The following is a 19,146-nucleotide window of genomic DNA, read 5'->3' as shown; positions in this document are numbered from 1 at the left end:
CCAAATGTAGAGCGGTGGCTGTGTAATGTGGAGGAGATCTTTGTGATGGAAAAACTCACATATAGACTGAGACTGCAAGAGGGTCAGTTTGTTAAAATGGGAAAAATGGAGTGATTATAAAAACAATCAGTAAAAATGAACATTGATATGGAACAAATGTATATGGATGTATATATGTTGATACCTCTCCACTGTTACTGTTTAAGGAAATGTTCAATAAAAAATAAGTAACAGAAAGAACTGCCTGAGTGTGAGTGTGAACGGGTAAATGAGAAACTCTTTGCAGACCCTAGAGAGGTAGGTTAAAAAGGCACTATAGGTGTGGACCATTTACCCTTTCAGGGTTTCCACCAGCGGGCCGCCGAGCTTTGCTGAGTCTGCCGCCAGGCTAAGCTCCACTTGTTTATTATAAATACGTCATTTTTTATACACATTTTTTTTCCACCCGCTCTCCCAAAACCGCTCACTTTATCTACCTCACCGCGCGAGGGTGCGCGAGACAACAGTGACACAATCGTGCTGTCCCCACCCCTGCGCAAAGGTCCAGCTCGGTGTCTCGTCATGCACCTTTTGTAACTTGGGGTGGACCACGCACGCCGCACTCCACTTGCTCTCTTTTTACCGTATTTCCACTGGTTTCATAGCGTACTGCCCCCCCCCGTCTTTTTGGAGAATACTGCACCGACGTAAGCGCTACGTATAAACGCCTCCACCGAGCGCTCAGGTCCGCGCGCTGTTCACGGAGCCCTGCGGGACTCTAATGAGCCCTGAGGCTGAGCCACCTTCAGCTACCTGGAGTTAGCAGGTTGTAGGAGCCACAGCAATAAACATGGAACGAGCAGGTTTAACCAAAAATGGTTAGTTGAGCCGAAATTCAGATGGAGGCTTTATATGACTGAATACAGTAAGCATGTTTTGTACTTAGTAACAATATTATCCTAAAATGATGCTATTATTTTCAGCATTAGATATGCACAGTACAGTACAGCATCTCTCTATTTTTCAGAGTTGTCTGTTCTTATTTATTGGCCTGGAAGTGAGATGTGTGTTAGTGCTTTGTTTGCACTTTTTCATTTATGTTAATTTAATTTATTTGTAAATGTGACTTAAATTAGGATTTAAATTAGTTGCAATCAATTAGTAGTTTTGTTAGGGTTCCCTGCTACGCTGGGAGCAGGCGAACGACCATCCCTTGCATTGGCTGCCTGCTTGCTCCCGCGGGCTTGGTATTTTTATTTTTATTCTATTGTTTTTGTACTGATTTTTCATTATTAGGGTTCCAAGCCCGTGGGAGCAAGCGGGCGGCCAATGCAAGGCATGGTCGTTCGCCTGCTCCCAGTGGCGTTGGCCAGAAAAATGAGAAACTGCTGGGAAAAGCCAACCAGGCAGTCTGGTAGAAAAACCTGACCGCTACGCAGACAAAAAAAAATCATATCATCCCATACCTAGGGGGCGCTATAACAAAGGACAATGCGTTTTTGCGAATAACTCCTAAACCGTAAGTCCTACACTCAAAATCTTGATGGCAAAAAAATTTAAATTATGCTAATTAGTAGAAAACTTGCAAAATATGTGTTCCGTTAACTCCTTTCGAGGCTCAAAGCCAATTGAAGCAAAACTTCACATGGTATGATTGCACAACTGGCTAACAAAAAAACTAGAACGGATTTTCAAAAAAATGTTCAGTTTATGAATTATGCGTGAACAAATTTTTTATCCCCCCAAAAAAAGTTTATTGAGCATAACTTAAGAACAATTTACAATTTATTAATAGTTTTCATACCAGTGGTGCCTAAGGCCGAAAAAAAGATTTCTTTCCATTTTCAGCTTGATCCAACACTAGGGAATGCTACAAACACGTAGAGTTTATACTGCCGAAATGGCTAAATGAACTTACGTAAAACTTGGTGGGTATCTTCAGGATAGAACACTGAAACTGTTATCAATATGGTAATGATTGGTCAAAGTGGGCGTGGCTTATGTGCAAAAATGTATGTGTAGCCTTTAACATTTCGAAAAATTCACAAAAAATCACTTGTTGAATTTAGAGTGCTAGAGACTTACAGGATATGTTCGTTGCACAATCTGTAAAAGTGCAGATCAAGATTTGCGGCACTATATTCAAGCATGTCATTACTATCTACGAAGATCGTTACTAAAGCTAGCAGTAGCAACTCGGACTGTGTTTGGCCGAATGACTTGAAATTTGGTGTTCAGACGTAGCCTAACTACAAACCCCATGAAATATCACTTAAATTTGAGCGCCCCCTTGTGGTTAATAAATGAGAACATATAAATGCTAACCAACATGGCCGGTTTTTATTTTATTTTAGAAAAAGCTTTTAAACTAAGGTGGATTGGAAAATTTGGGCAAACAAAGGACATGATAATGGTCATCTGTGAATATTTTAATATTTTTGTGAGTCATTATTGATTTTTAACAAATTTCTGAATATATTTCAGTATGACCAGCACAGCTACGAAGAAGGTTAACAATTTCTTGTACAAAAGCCGTTGAGTGTGGAGATTACCTAAAGGACAAACATTATTCCACATATACACACGGCGATGTGGGAATATTTGGGAAATTTTATAATAAAGTTTAAATTTTCTATGATTTTTTTGCATATTGGCTGGACATCATGAAAATGATGTTTTCAATTTTTCATAAAGAATGTCTTCGATCCAGTAACATAGAAATAAAAGAATATTATTCCACATGTAGGCGCAGTCATTAGAGAAGATTTTGGTAATTTTTGGAAGAGTTATGGATTTCTTTTGAATATTTTTTTGGCTCATTGTGGTATAACATTACAGTTAACATTTTTTTACTGAAAAAGCATTGGAACTAGGGACATAAAGATAAATGCGTATTATTACAGATGTAGACTTGATCATCTGAGAATATTTTGGTATTTTTTTTTATTTACTCTTGATTTTTTATGAATTTAATTACTTGACCAAGTGTGCCATAAAATCGCATTGAACAATTTTCTATTGAATATGCATTTTGTCTAGAGACATGGAGATAAATGCATATTGTTACAGATGTAGACTTGGTCATCTGAGAATATTTTTGTATTTTTCAAATGAATAATGGATTTAATATGAATTACTTTATTTGGCTTTGTGTGCCAACAAATGGCTGTTAGCTTTTTATTCCTGAAACACCATTGAAAGCAGGAACTATGAAGTATAATAATATGATTTCACATGTGCAGGTTGCTTTAATGGTCTTCTATTTAATCTGAGTGCAAATTTAGCATTCATAATATTCTTTCTAGGTTTTTAGTGTTACATATTTTGATATTGTAGTCTGAACAGCCTTTGGAAAACATATGATTAAGTATGATTTCTAAATGGAAGATGTGCTAAAGTGCCAACAATAGGTAAATAGCACTGTAATGGAAACACCTTTAAGGAGTACCTTAAAGGAGTCCCTATTGTTGTACTAAGTGCCAAGAAACCCAGCAAACCTAGCTTATTTACAGAAGAGTGCACAAGAAAACTGGAAAATTCAGAAAATCAGCATGTGTTATTGCGAGTTAAAATTTGAGTTTCCTTACTTGCTGATTGACCTAGAAGACCATTTCCCAGAGCCTTCACATTATATTCTTAAGACTGAGCAGCTGGATAGATGTACAGTTAGTAATTTTCTATACAGTGCAGTTAAAGAAAAACTAAGTTATAATTAAATAATGTACTTGGATAAAGTGGAAGTTTGGCAGTCATGTGCTTACAGTGGTGTGAAAAATTGCTTGCCCCCTTCCTGATTTCCTGATTTGTGCATGTTTGTCACACTTAAATGTTTCGGAACATCAAACCAATTTAAATATTAGTCAAAGACAACACAGGTAAACACAAAATGCTATTTTTAAATGAAGGTGTTTATTATTAAGGGAGGAAAAAATCCAAACTTACATGGCCCTGTGTGAAAAAGTGATTCCCCCCTTGTTAAAACATAACTTAATTGTGGTTTGCCACAACTGAGTACACTGTCTCTAGACACACCCAGGCCTGATTATTGCCACACCTGTTCTCAATCAAGACATCACTTAAATAGGACCTGCCTGGCAAAGTGTAGTCCACCAAAAGATCCTTAAAAGCTACACATCATGCCGAAATCCAAAGAAATTTAGGAACAAATGAGAAAGAAGGTAATTGAGATCTATCAGTCTGGAAAGGGTTATAAAGCCATTTCCAAAGCTTTGGGAATCTAGTGAACCACAGTGAGAGCCATTATCCACAAATGGTGAAGACATGGAACAGTGGTGAACCTTGCCAGGAGTGGCCGGCCGACCAAAATTACTGCAAGAGCACAGCAACAACTCATCCAAGAGGTTGTGAAAGACCCCAGAACAACATCCAAAGAACTGCAGGCCTCACTTGCCTCAGTTAAGGTCAGTGTTCATGCCTCCACCATCAGAAAGAGACTGGGCAAAAATGGCCTGCATGGCAGAGTTCCCAGACGAAAAGCACTGCTGAGCAAAAGGAACATTAAAGCCCGTCTCAATTTTGCCAGAACACATCTTGATGATCCCCAAGACTTTTGGGAAAACCTGCTATGGACCGATAAGACAAAAGTTGAACACTTTGGAAGGTGTGTGTCCCAGTACATCTGGCGTAAAAGAAACACTGCATTCCAGAAAAAGAACATTATACCAACAGTAAAATATGGTGGTGGTAGTGTGATGGTCTGTGGCTGTTTTGCTGCGTCAGGACCTGGAAGACTTGCTGTGATAAATGGAACTATGAATTCTGCTGTCTACCAAAAGATCCTGAAGGACAATGTCCGACCATCTGTTCGTGACTTCAAGCTGAAACGAACTTGGGTTCCGCAGCAGGACAATGATCCAAAACACACAAGCAAGTCCACCTCTGAATGGCTGAAGTAAAACAAAGTGAAGACTTTGGAGTGGCCTAGTCAAAGTCCAGACCTGAATCCTACTAAGATGCTGTGGCATGACCTTAAAAAGGCCGTTCATGCTCTAAAACCTTCCAATGTGGCTGAATTACAACAATTCTGCAAAGATGAGTGGGCCAAAATTCCTCCACAACGCTGTAAAAGACTAATTGCAAGTTATCGCAAACGCTTGGTTGCAGTTCTTGCTGCTAAGGGTGGCCCGACCAGCTATTAGGTTTAGGGGGCAATCACTTTTTCACACAAGGCCATGTAGGTTTGGATTTTTTTCCTCCCTTAATAATAAACACCTCCATTTAAAATAGCATTTTGTGTTTACCTGTGCTGTCTTTGACTAATATTTAAATTGGTTTGACATACCGAAACATTTAAGTGTGACAAACATCCAAAAAATCAGGAAATAAGGAAGGGGGCAAACAATTTTTCACACCACTGTATTTTAAAACAATGCAAATCAAATTTAAAAATAACATAAAATAGGCTTTAGTGAGACCCAGATCATCAGTTGGGTGTGTTGTTATTTAAATGTAAATGGAGACATTAAAAGCTTAAAAGGTGCCACAGAATGTTGAGGACTTGTTGTGACCAGATCTATTCAGAGTATTAGACTTATTCAGAGGATTGTTGTCAGCAGTTAAAGCACTAGCATTGTGTTACAGATATTTCCCAGTTTCAGTTCATTTTGAAGCATTTTTGTTTTTGCTGTATATATTTCTCATAGTATTTAGACAAAAGAATGCATAAAGGGTCATTCATTACTGTCTACAATTCCTTATGATTATTATGGTTCATCCCACAATTTATTTACCTTGAAAAAAGACAAATGGAAAATGACAGACGATAACCTGGAGACATTAAGATCCATTGGGATGGATCTGTATTACCTCTAGGGCTGTCTGAAAATAAAACTAACAGAGGGATTGGGGAAATATAAAGCTATTCCAAGATATTCCATGAACTATTTTAAGCATGAAAAAGAACTTCTGTGTAATCTCATTTGCATTGTTGTCAACTCCATACCAGGTATATGCGTTTTTGTGTCAATATATTGGAAACAGCATGGAAGTACAATTAGAAAAATTCCTATTTCAATATCTACATAGGTCTTCTGCCGATTTAATGTGATGTAGACAATTTTTCATAGTATTTTAACTAACAAATTTCAGTTTAGTATGACAGATCCTTCTTTCATTTCTTTTGTAATGGTTATATCAGGGTAAATCAAAAAGGTAGATGAGCATGGAAGATAAAGCATGGCTTCATACATACGTTAAGAAATGTTAGAGCAAAGGCTGGAAGGCAAAAGTATATTTACATACAGTTTAATACTGTGGACAGCAGTATAGGACTGCCATCTTATATACTGTATATCTTTAAGCATTAAATGGGATTGATGTCCAAATATTTCACTTTAATGAAAGTGAGGGTTTTTACAGAAAACACTACATGGGATAATTAAAGCATATTTTGGACACTGATGTGCTTATTTTTGTAACAGGGAATAAGGTAACCAGGCAATATACTGCTGGTACGCAAAAGAAAACATTTGTGTTGTCTTTTGTTTGTGTTGATTGTAACGTTCAAATCTAAAAAGACAAATGTAAATCATATTCTGTTTTTTTTTTTGTTTGTTTGTGTTATAGTCCAATTGGCACCAGAGAATGGCAGTTGAGCACTTGTGGTGGTCCTGTTTGGAGGACATTTAGAGAGCCTTTTGTGGGGGTTCTGGGTTTTCTCTTTGTTTTGGTATTGTTTTCACTTCTGTTTGATTATTTGGTTCTGTTTATCTTCTTGGTTTGTTGTGTTCTGACTTCGTCCCTGAAGTTTGTGGTTTCATTCATTCCTCCTCAGTCTCCCTCTTGGTTTCCCTGCCACGCCCATCTCCACCTGCCCGTCATTATCTCCACTCACCTGTTCCCACTTACAACATCATCCTCAGTGTTTAAAACCCAGTCACTTCTTCCAATGCTCTGCTGGTTCATTGTTTGTCTGTCTGTTGTGCGTGTGTGTTCCTGTCCTAGCTTCTCCCAGTCCTGATCATGTTCCTGCTGTCTGCCTTAGTTTGGATTTAGTTTATGTTTATGTTTTGCTGCCACGACAGCCTTTGTTTTGTTTATTCTTTAGTTTAATAAATTATTTTTTCTTTTACAATGAGTCTGCGCTCTGGGTTCGTCCGTCATCCCAACACATGACATCTTTGTCAGATTAGGAGGGTAATGGTTGGCATTTGGTTCTTTAGTTCCTCTTTATTCGGAACTGTGTTGTATATCAGTAGATGTATTTGAAACTCAAATGCTCTATCATGTTTTGATGGAAAAAATATGACAAAGTATGTTATGGGTGGCTGTGTTTTAAATAAAGACATTTTCACACATAGTTGGATTTGCTTGTAGAATACTTATTCATTTCAAGAAATTTAAAATATAAACTGTGGAAGCAGGTTACCAACTTGCCAACTAGTATTCTAGGTTGTAGACATAAAGTGGCCTGATTAATAAAACAACAACTAAATTCAAATAACTCATAAGAAATATACCTTCTGAGTTATTGGCACTTTCTTATGAGTTATAACAAATTTGCTCAAAACCTTCTTTATCAGTAGTTAAAAGTAACAATAGGCATCATAGTACAAAATAGTGGTACATAGAGACCTAACTTTCTGGTTCATTATGTGTTGGTCAGAGATATTTCCAATATCAGTTTGTATGATTATGTAACTTCATGTGTTCTTTAATGCATCTAGATTGTATGAAGATAATCAGTTTATGTGGATTACAATTGAAATTACATCAAATGACAGATTTATATTACACTTTTCTAGACACTCAAAGACGCTTTACAATGAAAACGAGTCATTCCCATCCATGTGCACAGTCACATGTGAAGGTGGTGAGCTACTGCAAACCAGGAGTACCTAGGCTAAACTTGATTTGAAAGAACCATTGGTTGGTGCTTTCTTTAACTGTCTACATGTCACTTGCTCATTTTAGCCTTACAACATATTAACACCTGCAGTAATTGAATTTTTAAAGAAATTTTCCAGTTAAAAAAAGTACTCATTGCAGATTTGGGTATTTTATATGTGATTAAACACATTAAAACTGTAAAACCAACAACTATATCTTTTTCTATTGTTTTGGCATGAAAGTTTCCGAAGTATTAAAATGTATCATATTATTTTATAAAATTAATTTATAAGTGTATAAATGCATTTATGTTACTTTAATGCTTTGATATAGTTTTGCTTTGATACATGTTTACATAAGAGCCAATCCCTCTTTGGGGTAGACTGGCTTAATGGGCGTAACAAAGAAAATACCTTATGAATAGGTGGGCTGGAATTACTTGCCCCACCTTGCTTTCACTGATAAATAGTTGGCTGTGTTTGCTGTTGGTACCATTTATTTGGTAAACTTTGTGGGATAAAGCTTTGTCTGTATTTACCGTGAGGTAGAATCCATTTCCCTGTTAGTAGTTTTTGTCTGCATTTGATTCTTCTGCTTGAAGATCTTCCTTTTTCCCTTCTTTGTCATCTGCAACCAACTGCCAAGGTAAGTTTTCCCATTTTATATTTAAACTGTGAAATTGTTGCGAATTATAACTAGGTATTAATGTGAACTAAAAGTGTATATATGTATGAATTTTATGAGATAGACCTATATGTAGTTAATGGAAAGTAGAGACATCTACCACAATTCTGAAAGGTCTACGTACTTACAAATGTTTGTTGAGATGGTTGAGATAATGAAATATTCAATTTGGAAGTTTCCAAGCTGTAATAAGTGTTTACAAAAAAAATATATCAGTATCAATATGTAGACACCGAGAAGGTACACGATGCCATTAAATACCTCAGATCAAACAATGTTTTATACAAAGACGTACAATTTAACAGCCAATGGACCAACCCCCTGGAAAAAGACAGTGACATTTCTAGCTGTCAAGATGAACATAACACTGCAGATGTAAGCAATGTGGAGGTGGAGGATGAAAACATTGTAGATGATGATGATCATTTTAATGACAAACAACAGCATGGAATGTATTTGGACACATCTATGCAACCTGTAGATATTGCACAAGAAATACTGGACAACCATTTTGACAGTGTTTTCTCAATAGCACCATATGAGGGAAATAGTCCAGTCAGGTTGCTTACAGATATTTCCAATGACGCAAAATGTTTTCCAATTCTGTTTCCTAAAGGTACAGGTACTTTTCATGACACAAGAAAGCCAAAACTTACGCTCAGTAAATATTTAAATGGTAGGATTTTGAATGGTGATGGCAGATTTCGCAGAAACTTGGATTACATCTTCTATGCACAGTATTTGTCGGAAGTAAATCAAGTTGTGTCAAATGTTTCCATCACATTGAGAAAAGGCTACCATGGGAAAGAAAATAACAATCACATCTTCTATGCTTGGCAACACAGACTGTAAATAATCTTTTAAATGCTGACATGGGCTACAAGTTTTTGAAGCCTATCAGAGGCACACCGGTATTTTGGCAGGGAGTTCAAAAGGACCTCTTTGCTTATGTTAGACAGCTTGGCATTCCAACTTGGTTTGCATCATTCTCTTCTGCTGATTTAAGATGGCCAGAACTCATGGGAGCTTTTATAAATGTGGAAAACATTCAAGTCAATGTCAGTGAAATGGAATGGGCACAGAAATGTCATTTGTTAAATAACAATCCAGTAACAGCAGCACGAATGTTTGACCACAGATTTTGATGCTTTTTAAAAGACGTCATCTTGTCTCCTGCTCAGCCAATAGGTAAAGTCATTGATTACTTTTACAGAGTAGAATTTCAACAGCGCGGGTCATGCCATACACACTGTTTGTTTTGGACTGATGGGCCCCTAAGTGGGAGTCAACACAGATGATGAAGTCATAGCTTTTGTTGACAAATATGTCACGTGTTACCTCCCACCTGAAAGTGATCCACTGCATGAAGTTGTGAGCAGCGTTCAAATGCACAGCAAAAAACACTAAGAGTTGCAAAAAAAAGCAAACAACGTGTAGATTTAACTTTCCCCGCCCACCAACAAACAAAACATTCATATGTAAACCAGAAACCGATCAGAAGCACAAAGACACTTAATCTGACCAAAAGCAACACCATGACAAAACTAACACAGAAGAGCAGCAAATTCAACCAGAAAAACATTCAACAGATTCTTCTCAATTACAATTTGTAGCAAAACAAATAATGACTACAGTCAAAGAAGCTTTAACAAACGAAAATAACACGTTTAACATAGACGATTTATTCAGCTCCATTGGTATCGACCAGAACACATTTGAAACAGCCTATAAACTGACTGCTAAGAAAACTAGTATCATTCATAAAAGAGGCATAAATGATGTTTGGGTTAATCAGTATAACAGAGACCTGTTGCGTTGCTGGAACGCTAATATGGACATACTCTTTGTGTGTGATGCATATGCATGCATAGTTTACATAATTTCATACATCTCCAAAGCAGAACGAGAAATGGGTTTGCTCTTAAGGCACGCTCAAGATGAAATCAAAAACAAAGGAAACATGGATGCAAAACAATCACTAAACAAATTAGGAAGTATGTTCCTGCATAACAGAGAGGTTTCTGCACAAGAAAAAGTTTATCGACTCACAAAATGAGATTTAAAGAGGGCTCAAGAAAAGTCGTTTTTGTTCCAACAGGCGACAATATTATCAGAATGAGCCTACCTCTTCATGTTATTCAAAACAGAGCAAACAATGACCAAATCTGGATGCTAAACATCACTGACCGTTATAAAAGCAGGCCAAAATCCAATGACTTCATGGACATGTGCATGGCGAATTTTGCCTCAGAATACAGAAATGTTCCAAAAAGTGAGAAATGCAAACCTGGTGTGATTTCACTATTCAACAACTTTGCAATTGGCAATATTTCATTACCGTACCAACCTTTGAGAGAAGAAAAAGTGAACACATCAAGAGCAACTCTAAAACATTTACAAATATTAGTTATAAATGAAATATCAATGGTTGATAACAAGTTATTAACATATATGCTCTGACTTTTCTTCTTTTGGTAATGTTTCAGTCATAGCTGCTGGTGATTTCTATCAGTTGCCACATGTCAAAGGGACTCCTCTTTACAGAGACCCAATTGGTTTTAATTTGTGGCAAAACAATTTCAGTCATACAGAGTTGACGGAAGTGGTACGGCAAAAACATCAAGACTTTGCAGTAACTCTTAACCGTATAAGAAAACATAAAAAAGGTGAAAAACTTCATCCACATGATCAGTTACTTCTTAAACACTGTGAAACGGGCATCGGTGACGAGACAGAAGATCTACACATTTTTGCAACAAACAATGATGTGGATGCACATAACTTCAAGATGTTGCATAAAATATGCTCAAACATTGTGCAGATTAAGGCCCAAGATTTCAAAAGAAACCCTCAGACTGGCCACAGTACTAAAATGCCATCGACAAATGATTTAGGCAAAAAAACATATTTGGATAAATTACTAAGTGTCGCTCCAAAATCTCGAGTGATGCTCATCAAAAACATTGACATTCAGGATGGTCTTGTTAATGGAGTGTTCGGTACGGTCTCTCACATCACATTTCAAGGTTCTGATAGTTTCCCACAAACAATTTATGTTGACTTTGACAACCAAGACATTGGTAACAAACTAAGGAATAAGTTTCCAACTTCTGACATCCGACTTAAAAACAGTCTCCAATTGGTCCAGATGAAGATAAAGTGGAAAATGCCATTAGACGACAATTTCCTCTTCGTCTTTCATGGGCCTGTTCAATACATAAAGTTCAAGGACTAACACTAGAAAAAGCAGTAGTGTCCTTTAAAAGGATATTTTCTGCTGGCCAAGCTTATGTAGCACTGAGTTGTGTAAATTCTGTGGAAAATCTTATCATTCAAGACTTTAAAGAAAATGCAATCTATGCAAGAAGTGATGTGGAAGACAATTTGAAATTAATGACAAACTTCATTGAAACACCATTAACAACACCTGACTGTATTCTCAAAGTTTGTCTTCACAACGTGCAAGGTCTACAGAATCACATACAAGATGTACAAAGTAATCATAAGCTACTGGGTGCTGATTTGATTTGTCTCACTGAAACATGGCTAGAAGAAAGACATTCCCTTAACAGCGTTTCACTAACAGGTTGGACATTTCACCACAAAGTAAGATCAAAAAGCTACCATGAAAATAGTGTTTTTGAAAGTTTAAAAAGCAAGAAAGGTGGTGGTGTTGGTTTCTATCACAAGAACAACATTGTGTTTCAAGTAATGGCTTTGCAGTGTGACAACTTGGAAGCTTTGCTTTTTCATGCACCGACTTTTAACCATAACTACATGCTTCTGTACAGACCACCATCATAAAAAATACATAATTTCAAGGAAAACTTAAAAGCAGTGTTGCATAACTTCAATGACTTTCCAGGAGCAAAAATAATAATGGGTGATATGAACGATGATGCACTGGTTTCCAGCTCGTTCCTAAACTTCATGAAATCACAAGGATACACTCAAATAATAACCAGTCCAACAACAGAAAATGGCACATTAATTGATCACATTTACATCAAGGACATAAATGCTGAAACTGTCAATGTAGAAATTATTCCCACCTATTACAGTTACCATGAATGTATTCAAATTACTTTCTTAAAATCACAAAATACATCAAGCTAACAACATTATGTTGCTTCTTTGAAAGTGTACAAGAACCCAAAGCAATTTCTAATAAAGTTCCACATACCAAGGGCCATAATGTTCCACTTGTGAAAGCAAATCTGTCGGGCCTTACCTTGACATTCAGATGACAATTCTGAATGCCACACAGTTGGACAGGACACAATAAAAAAAAAAAAAAGTGCACAAGATGGAGAACATGAAACATCAATTGTGTTGACAGCAGTCACTCAAAGATTCGCAGCTTCTGTTTGTTCTAAAGCAAACCTTATTTCTGTCAGGATTTTACTTCACCTTGTATTGACTTTGTTGTTTGTTTAATTCTGTTGGTCCCTGCACCCTCTGTTCCCTGCCATCATTCACCTTTCCTCTGCTCTGTAATTTCCCAAAATGCTTGCAACACCCACCTCACCTGTTTCTGATCTTTTCTCAGTTGCAATTCATTGCCGTCTGCAAAGTCCAAGTCTGGCCAGTCTGCTAAGTCTACCAAGCTGCTTTCTTCATCTCCAGTGCCCCTCCATCATCTCCAGTGCTGCTCACGTCATCTCTAGTGCCACTCTCAGACTCTCCTCCTTCCAGTGTCTTTGTGGGCGTCAACAACGACAACAATCCCTCTTTCTGTGTGTCCATGGGTGTTGGCAAAAATGACACTCCATCTTTCTGTGAGTCCATGGGGGTTGGCGACGACGCACCTTCCTCTCATCTAGCCGCTCCAAAGAAGGGCAGGAACAAGGCCTCCCACCAGGTCGCTCCCAAGACGGTCATGACAACACCTCTCCATCAGCCTCCAAGAGGGTCCAGGAGGACCCCTCTGTCTCACCTACCTCCAAGGGTCATGGGGGATGTGTTTACTAAATTAATACTTATCAATACTAACCATCATGGACAGATTTTCTTTGGTTTTGAAACAAAGCTTTACACTATGGTCAATTGAAAAATTTGGGCAACAAATAAACATGGTAATGGTCAACTATTAATAGTTTGAGGTTCTTTTTTGTAAACGTGGATTTTTTACAAATTTCTAAATATATATATAAGTATGACTAGCATTGCTACAATGAAGGTTAAGAATTTCTTCTACAAAAGCCATTGAGTGTAGAGGTTTACATTTTCATAGATTTTTGCGGGTTTCAACTGGATGTAATGAGAATGAAGTTAATTAAGTTGGAAGTTTAATTTCTCATTAAAAACTGTTTAATCCAGAAACATAGAAATAATGATTTTTTTCTCCACATGTAGGCATGGTGTTTAGAGAATATTTAGGTAATTTATTCACATACTATTGATTTCTTATGAATTTATTTACTTGGCCATGTGTGCCATAAAATGGCATTGGAAAATTTTCTATTAGAAAAGCATTTTGTCTAGGGACATGGAGATAAATGCTTATTAGTGCAGATGTTGACTTCATCATCTGACAATATTTTGGGTATTTTTGAATGAATATTGCATTTTTTATGAATTTATTTCTTTGCCTCTGTGTGGTATCAAATGGCAGTTAGCTTTTCCTTCCCGAGCTTTCTTCACAAATTATACCATTGCGACTTATTGAGCGCCTTTGAGTATGCACCGCCCTGGCGAGTTTCGCCTCGGCCCGCTCGAGAGAGAGGCAGCAGACCCACGCCCGCAGGACATGGGGATCGGAGCATGCGGATAGGGGCGGAGCGTGGAGGCTTGGAACCCGTTGATAACTGCTTGCAGTTCTAGTTTTAATTGTATTTTTGTTTTAAAAGTATTTCAAAAGTGCCTTTTTGTAAAACTGTAGAGTTGTTTAAATATTTGACACAAATATCTTACAATATCAAATAATAATTTTAAACAATTTTAAATGTCATTTTCTGTCATTTGTCAGCTTGTTATCAGCTTGGGCATCCTGTTCATTCAAGAGTGACCAACACAACTACATTGGCTAACTTGCGACAAATGCTGGTTGAAGAACGGGATGCCACCCAGCAGTGTGTGACCAGGCTGGTGAGCAGCATGAGAAGGAGGTGCAAGGCATTTGTAGCTGTGTATTGTTCTTCTACATGTTAGTGAGGCCCCTGTTTGTAAATGAATAAGCTGATTGTATAGTATGTCTTGTTTCTTCAGACCTCAATCATCCAAGCCAATAAACGCATCAAAGAAGAGTCAACAGCTGAATAAGCTGAAGATTTTGAGTGTTTTTTATGGGCACAACCCACATACTCAGCTCTGCTGCTCAGTTCACAATTGCATTTTCCTAACAAATGTGGCACCATTTAAGGGAAAATAAACAGGTTTTCCAAGATTCATTGCCAAGAAGCATTGTTTCAACAAAAAATAATCAACTAAACACAAATGTCCTTTTTGTACAAAGTTTATATCAAGTCTCCCTAAATCCTGTAGAAAAATGTGTTCTGCACAGATAAACCCAAAGTTTAACTTTATGCCACAATTCCAAAAGGTACGTTTGGTGCAGAAACACCAAACAAACAGCATCCCCACAGTGAAACATGGTGGTGGCAGCATTTTGCTGTGGGGTTTTGGAATGTCCTAACCAGAATCTAGACCAGGGGTCTACAACATGCAGCTCTTTGACAAGCTTTGACAAAAGCTAACATGGAAATGACTATTTATATTTAGAATGACACAAGTAAAAACTAATTGTAGCAGTTTTTTGTCCAGTTTTCTACAATATATGAATCCATTTTTTGTAACATAAGGATGCTTTATAAAAAAAGAATTTGTTTGCCCTGATAGTTTGTTAAACAGGTTACTGCTTCATGAATTTAACCTTTTTTGAAATTCACTAGATAATAAACACATCTACAACAAGGTCTTGAGGAAATAAAATATTATGTTATGAAATACTGGATTTAGGCATGCAAGTTATTCTAAGAACATATGAATTAAAAGTAAATGTTTGGCTTTTATAAATGAATAAATAAATAAATAAATAAATAAATAAATGTTTAGGTAAAATAAGTTATCAGTTGTGAGAGAAAATATATTGAGTCACAATTAATTATCCAACAAACTGTCCTACTGTTTATGTTTACGCAAATAATTTACTGGATTGTAAATATATGTTTCATTATTTCAAAGTGGGACGCTTATTTTTCTCAAATGTAGTTGTGTCTCACACATGCCCTTATAACTCAGTGGTTAAACTCTGTTCAATAGATATACACAAACTGGCTTTCTCCTTTTTAAAAGGAGTTTGGTCATTGTCTTTGCCCTAAAATGTAAAAATACTGATAATGTCAACAATTGATTTTAGTTTTTCAATTTTAGAAGGTAACAAGCTATTTTTATATGTAATATTGCTATACTATAAAGAGACATCCTCACATTCTGACTTGAGGAAGGAAGAGTGGGCAAATATTCCCAAGACAATGTGTGTCAGCTGACAGACTCCTTCCTTAGACTGAAGGAGTGACATTAAAAGATGCTGCAATAACATTTTGTTTCAGGGAGTTTATTTTATTAATCTTTATTTAACCAGGCACATTCCTTTAAGATCCCAGATCTCTTTTCAAGGGGGGCCTGGGCCTGAAGGCAGCCTAACATGCATGTTTTTGGACTATGAGAGGAAACTGGAGAAAACCCACAGAAACCCCAGGTCCAATGTGGGGTTTGAACCCAGGACCTTCTTGCTGAGAGGCAACGGTGCTAACCACTAATCCCCATGCTGCCAAAAGTGAATACCTGGAGAAGCTGCTGGCTTACTGGACAAGACCCAGAACCCTCTGCACAGCCCCATCATCAGGCAGAGCAGACCACCTCTACACAAAGACTTCAGAAGTCTCCAGATGGCTGGAGAACATCTGCTCAGCTGAGACAAGTCACCATCATCAGTACAGTCAGGATGCAAAACTCAACTTTCATTTGATACATTTAGTTTAAATAAAATTTTAATGCGTTTACTTAATGACATGACGATCAGTCAGTTGAAATTGTTCTATTGGTACAGACAAACAAACACATACACAGGCAAAAACATTATTAACTCCACCTGCGCCTTTCAGTGGTGGGTGATAATAGTAATGCATTTTAGAAATCTTTCAGTTTTGATAAGTGCCATTGAGAGAGAGGGTATTAGTAATTTCTAAAATAAAAGAGAGAAATGTATGATTGGATTAAATGATCAAATGTCTTGCCATAGCAGAACCCTGTTAGTGGCTGTTTGAAAAGCAGCAGGGTTGGGGGGTGGGGGCTGGTTTGTAGACCCAGTCCAGCCCTGACTACAGATGTGGAGCGTGCAGTACATTATCACACAGGTGTTGTGTAATATGTGTGTTGCCCGCCCCCAGCTGCAGCTTTAATAAATAAGGGCCACCTAATTGGGTGGAAGGGTTGATGATGAGGAGAATGATTCCTGTCATAACCTTCTGGTTCCGTGATTTAGCTAAAGATTCGGGCTCCAGCACCGCACCTTTCAGCGGCCTGCGTTGGAAATGTTCTTGCATGGAAGTGACTCCGAAAACAGCTCGCGCCTACGTGACGGAACTTTTAAAAAGTGTATTATAAACCGTCCTGGTGTGTGTGTGTGTGCGTTGCAGAGGAGGCTGTTGCTCTGATGCAGAGGGGAAAAATCCCTCCTCCTCGCCGTCTTCCCTCACCTTTTTCCCACCGCCGCCAGCCGATAGCTGCAGCTGACAGAGCGGAGCGGAAAAACAAACAAACAAACAAAAAAATATATATATCCATTATCTACCTGGAGTTTTCCTGTGGCCTGTGATCACAGCCTCTCCAGTAACAGGATGTAGCCAGACTGTACTCTTGGCTTCTTCGCTGTTAGTGGAAGAAAACAGGGGAGAGGGTAAACAGAGGAACCGCAGAGGCACGCGAATCTAAAAATCCGTGTGTCCGCGTGATATTTACTTGATGAAGAATATCCGTCCATCCCGTGTCACTCCGTAATTCCAAGAAGAAGGAAGACAGCCGAGCCACTCAGCTTTTGGATCCGTCGCCATGTCTAGATGAGAGTCTTAACAGCGCGCGCCCTCGTTCTAAGCGCGCACCAAAAGATACTCCTCGCGCGCCTAACATGGATGCGAGGACGCGCGCAGAATTAGTCCAGAATAGAAAGTCATGCCATGTTCATGGTTTTGTTTTAATATTATTGTGTGAATGCTTTTAAGCAATCACACTATTGAGATCCTGTTTCTCTTTATTATTATTATTATTATTATTATCATTATTATTATTATTATTATTATTATTATTATTATTATTATTATTATTATTATTATTATTATTATTGTTGTTGTTGTTGTTGTTGTTGTTACTTTAACTATTCCGTTTTTCAGCAATTTTTTTCTCATTGAAATACATTGAAATTCCGTTTTCAACTGTCAAATCTTACTGCTGTTTGAAAGCTCACTACTAAAGCAAACTTCCACCTAGAAACGCCATTCAAGGTTTGAAAAAAACATAAGACATTCAACTCTTACTGTATGATTCAGCTTTTTGATATCTCATTATATCTAGTTTTTTTTAATAATCTCCGTTTAAACACAGACGTTCCCAACAGACCCTCACAATACGTTTGGGCCTGCCAGGTCTGACCGGCATCCTCCCCCACCATCGGAGCCAACTCACCGTCAGTTGACAGCTCCACCCCTCTCTTCACCCGAGTGTCCAAAACATGCGGCCGCAGATCAGATGAAACGACAACAAAGTTGATCATTGAACTGCAACCTAGGGTGTCCTTGTGCCAAGAGCACATATGGACACCCTTATGTTTGAACATGGTGTTCGTTATGGACAATCCATGACGATCACAGAAGTCCAACAACAGAATACTGCTCGGGTTCAGTTCAGGGGGGTCGTTCCTCCCAACCACACCCCTCCAGGTCTCACTGTCATTGCCCAAGTGAGCATTGAAGTCCCCCAGCAGAACAAGGGAGTCCCCAGGAGGGGCACTCTCCAGTAACCCTTCCAAGGACTCCAAAAAGGGTGGTCGGCGCATAAGCGCAAACAACAGTCAGAACCCATCCCCCCACATGTAGGCGGAGGGAGGCAACCCTCTCATTCACTGGGGTAAACCCCAACGTACTGGCAACAAGATGGGTGGGCAACAAGTATGCCCACCCCTGCTCAGCGACTCTCACCAGGGACAACTCCAGAGTGAAAGAGTGTCCAACCCCTCTCAAGCAGACTGTTTCCAGAGCCAGAGCCATGCGTTGAGGTGAGCCCGACTATTTCTAGCCGGAACCTCTCAACCTCACACACCAGCTCAGGCTCCTTCCCCACAAGAGAGGTGACATTCCAAGTCCCGAGAGCCAGCTTCTGTAGCAGAGGATCAGACTGCCAAGGTCCCCGCCTTCGGCCACCACCCATCTCACATTGCACCTGACCCCTTTGGCCCCTCCCATAGTTGGTGAGCCCATGGAAAGGGGGACCCACGTATCCTCTTCGGGCTGTGCCCGGCCGGGCTCCATGGGTGAAAGCCCGGCCACCAGGCGCTCGCCAACGTGCCCCACCTCCAGGCCTGGCTCCAGAGTGGGGCCCTGGTGACCCACGTCCGGGCGAGGGAACACTGTGTCCAATATT

At 38.6% G+C, this 19,146-nt stretch overlaps 2 protein-coding genes across 9 annotated transcripts in view; one reads left to right on the top strand and one right to left on the bottom strand.

Moving 5' to 3' along the window:
* The window catches only part of LOC108248949 (pleckstrin homology domain-containing family A member 5), a 166,192-nt gene extending 148,601 nt beyond the window's left edge, over positions 1-17,591 (bottom strand). For all 8 annotated transcript variants that reach the window (XM_017438017.3, XM_017438022.3, XM_017438018.3 and 5 more), the window contains exons 1-2: positions 17,473-17,591; positions 17,306-17,382 (exon numbers count right to left, since the gene is read on the bottom strand). In XM_017438017.3, the coding sequence (XP_017293506.1) occupies positions 17,306-17,382; positions 17,473-17,564 (169 nt within the window). In that variant the 5' untranslated portion in view covers positions 17,565-17,591. The remainder of the gene's footprint in view (positions 1-17,305; positions 17,383-17,472) is intronic.
* The window catches only part of LOC108244131 (NLR family CARD domain-containing protein 3), a 1,204,881-nt gene that overhangs the window by 533,742 nt on the left and 651,993 nt on the right, over positions 1-19,146 (top strand). The window lies entirely within an intron of this gene.

The sequence above is a fragment of the Kryptolebias marmoratus genome, linkage group LG23 (genome assembly GCF_001649575.2).
Source record: "Kryptolebias marmoratus isolate JLee-2015 linkage group LG23, ASM164957v2, whole genome shotgun sequence".
Lineage (NCBI taxonomy): Eukaryota > Metazoa > Chordata > Actinopteri > Cyprinodontiformes > Rivulidae > Kryptolebias > Kryptolebias marmoratus.
Note: the sequence above shows the minus strand (reverse complement) of the source record. Positions and strands in the feature narration are given on the sequence as shown.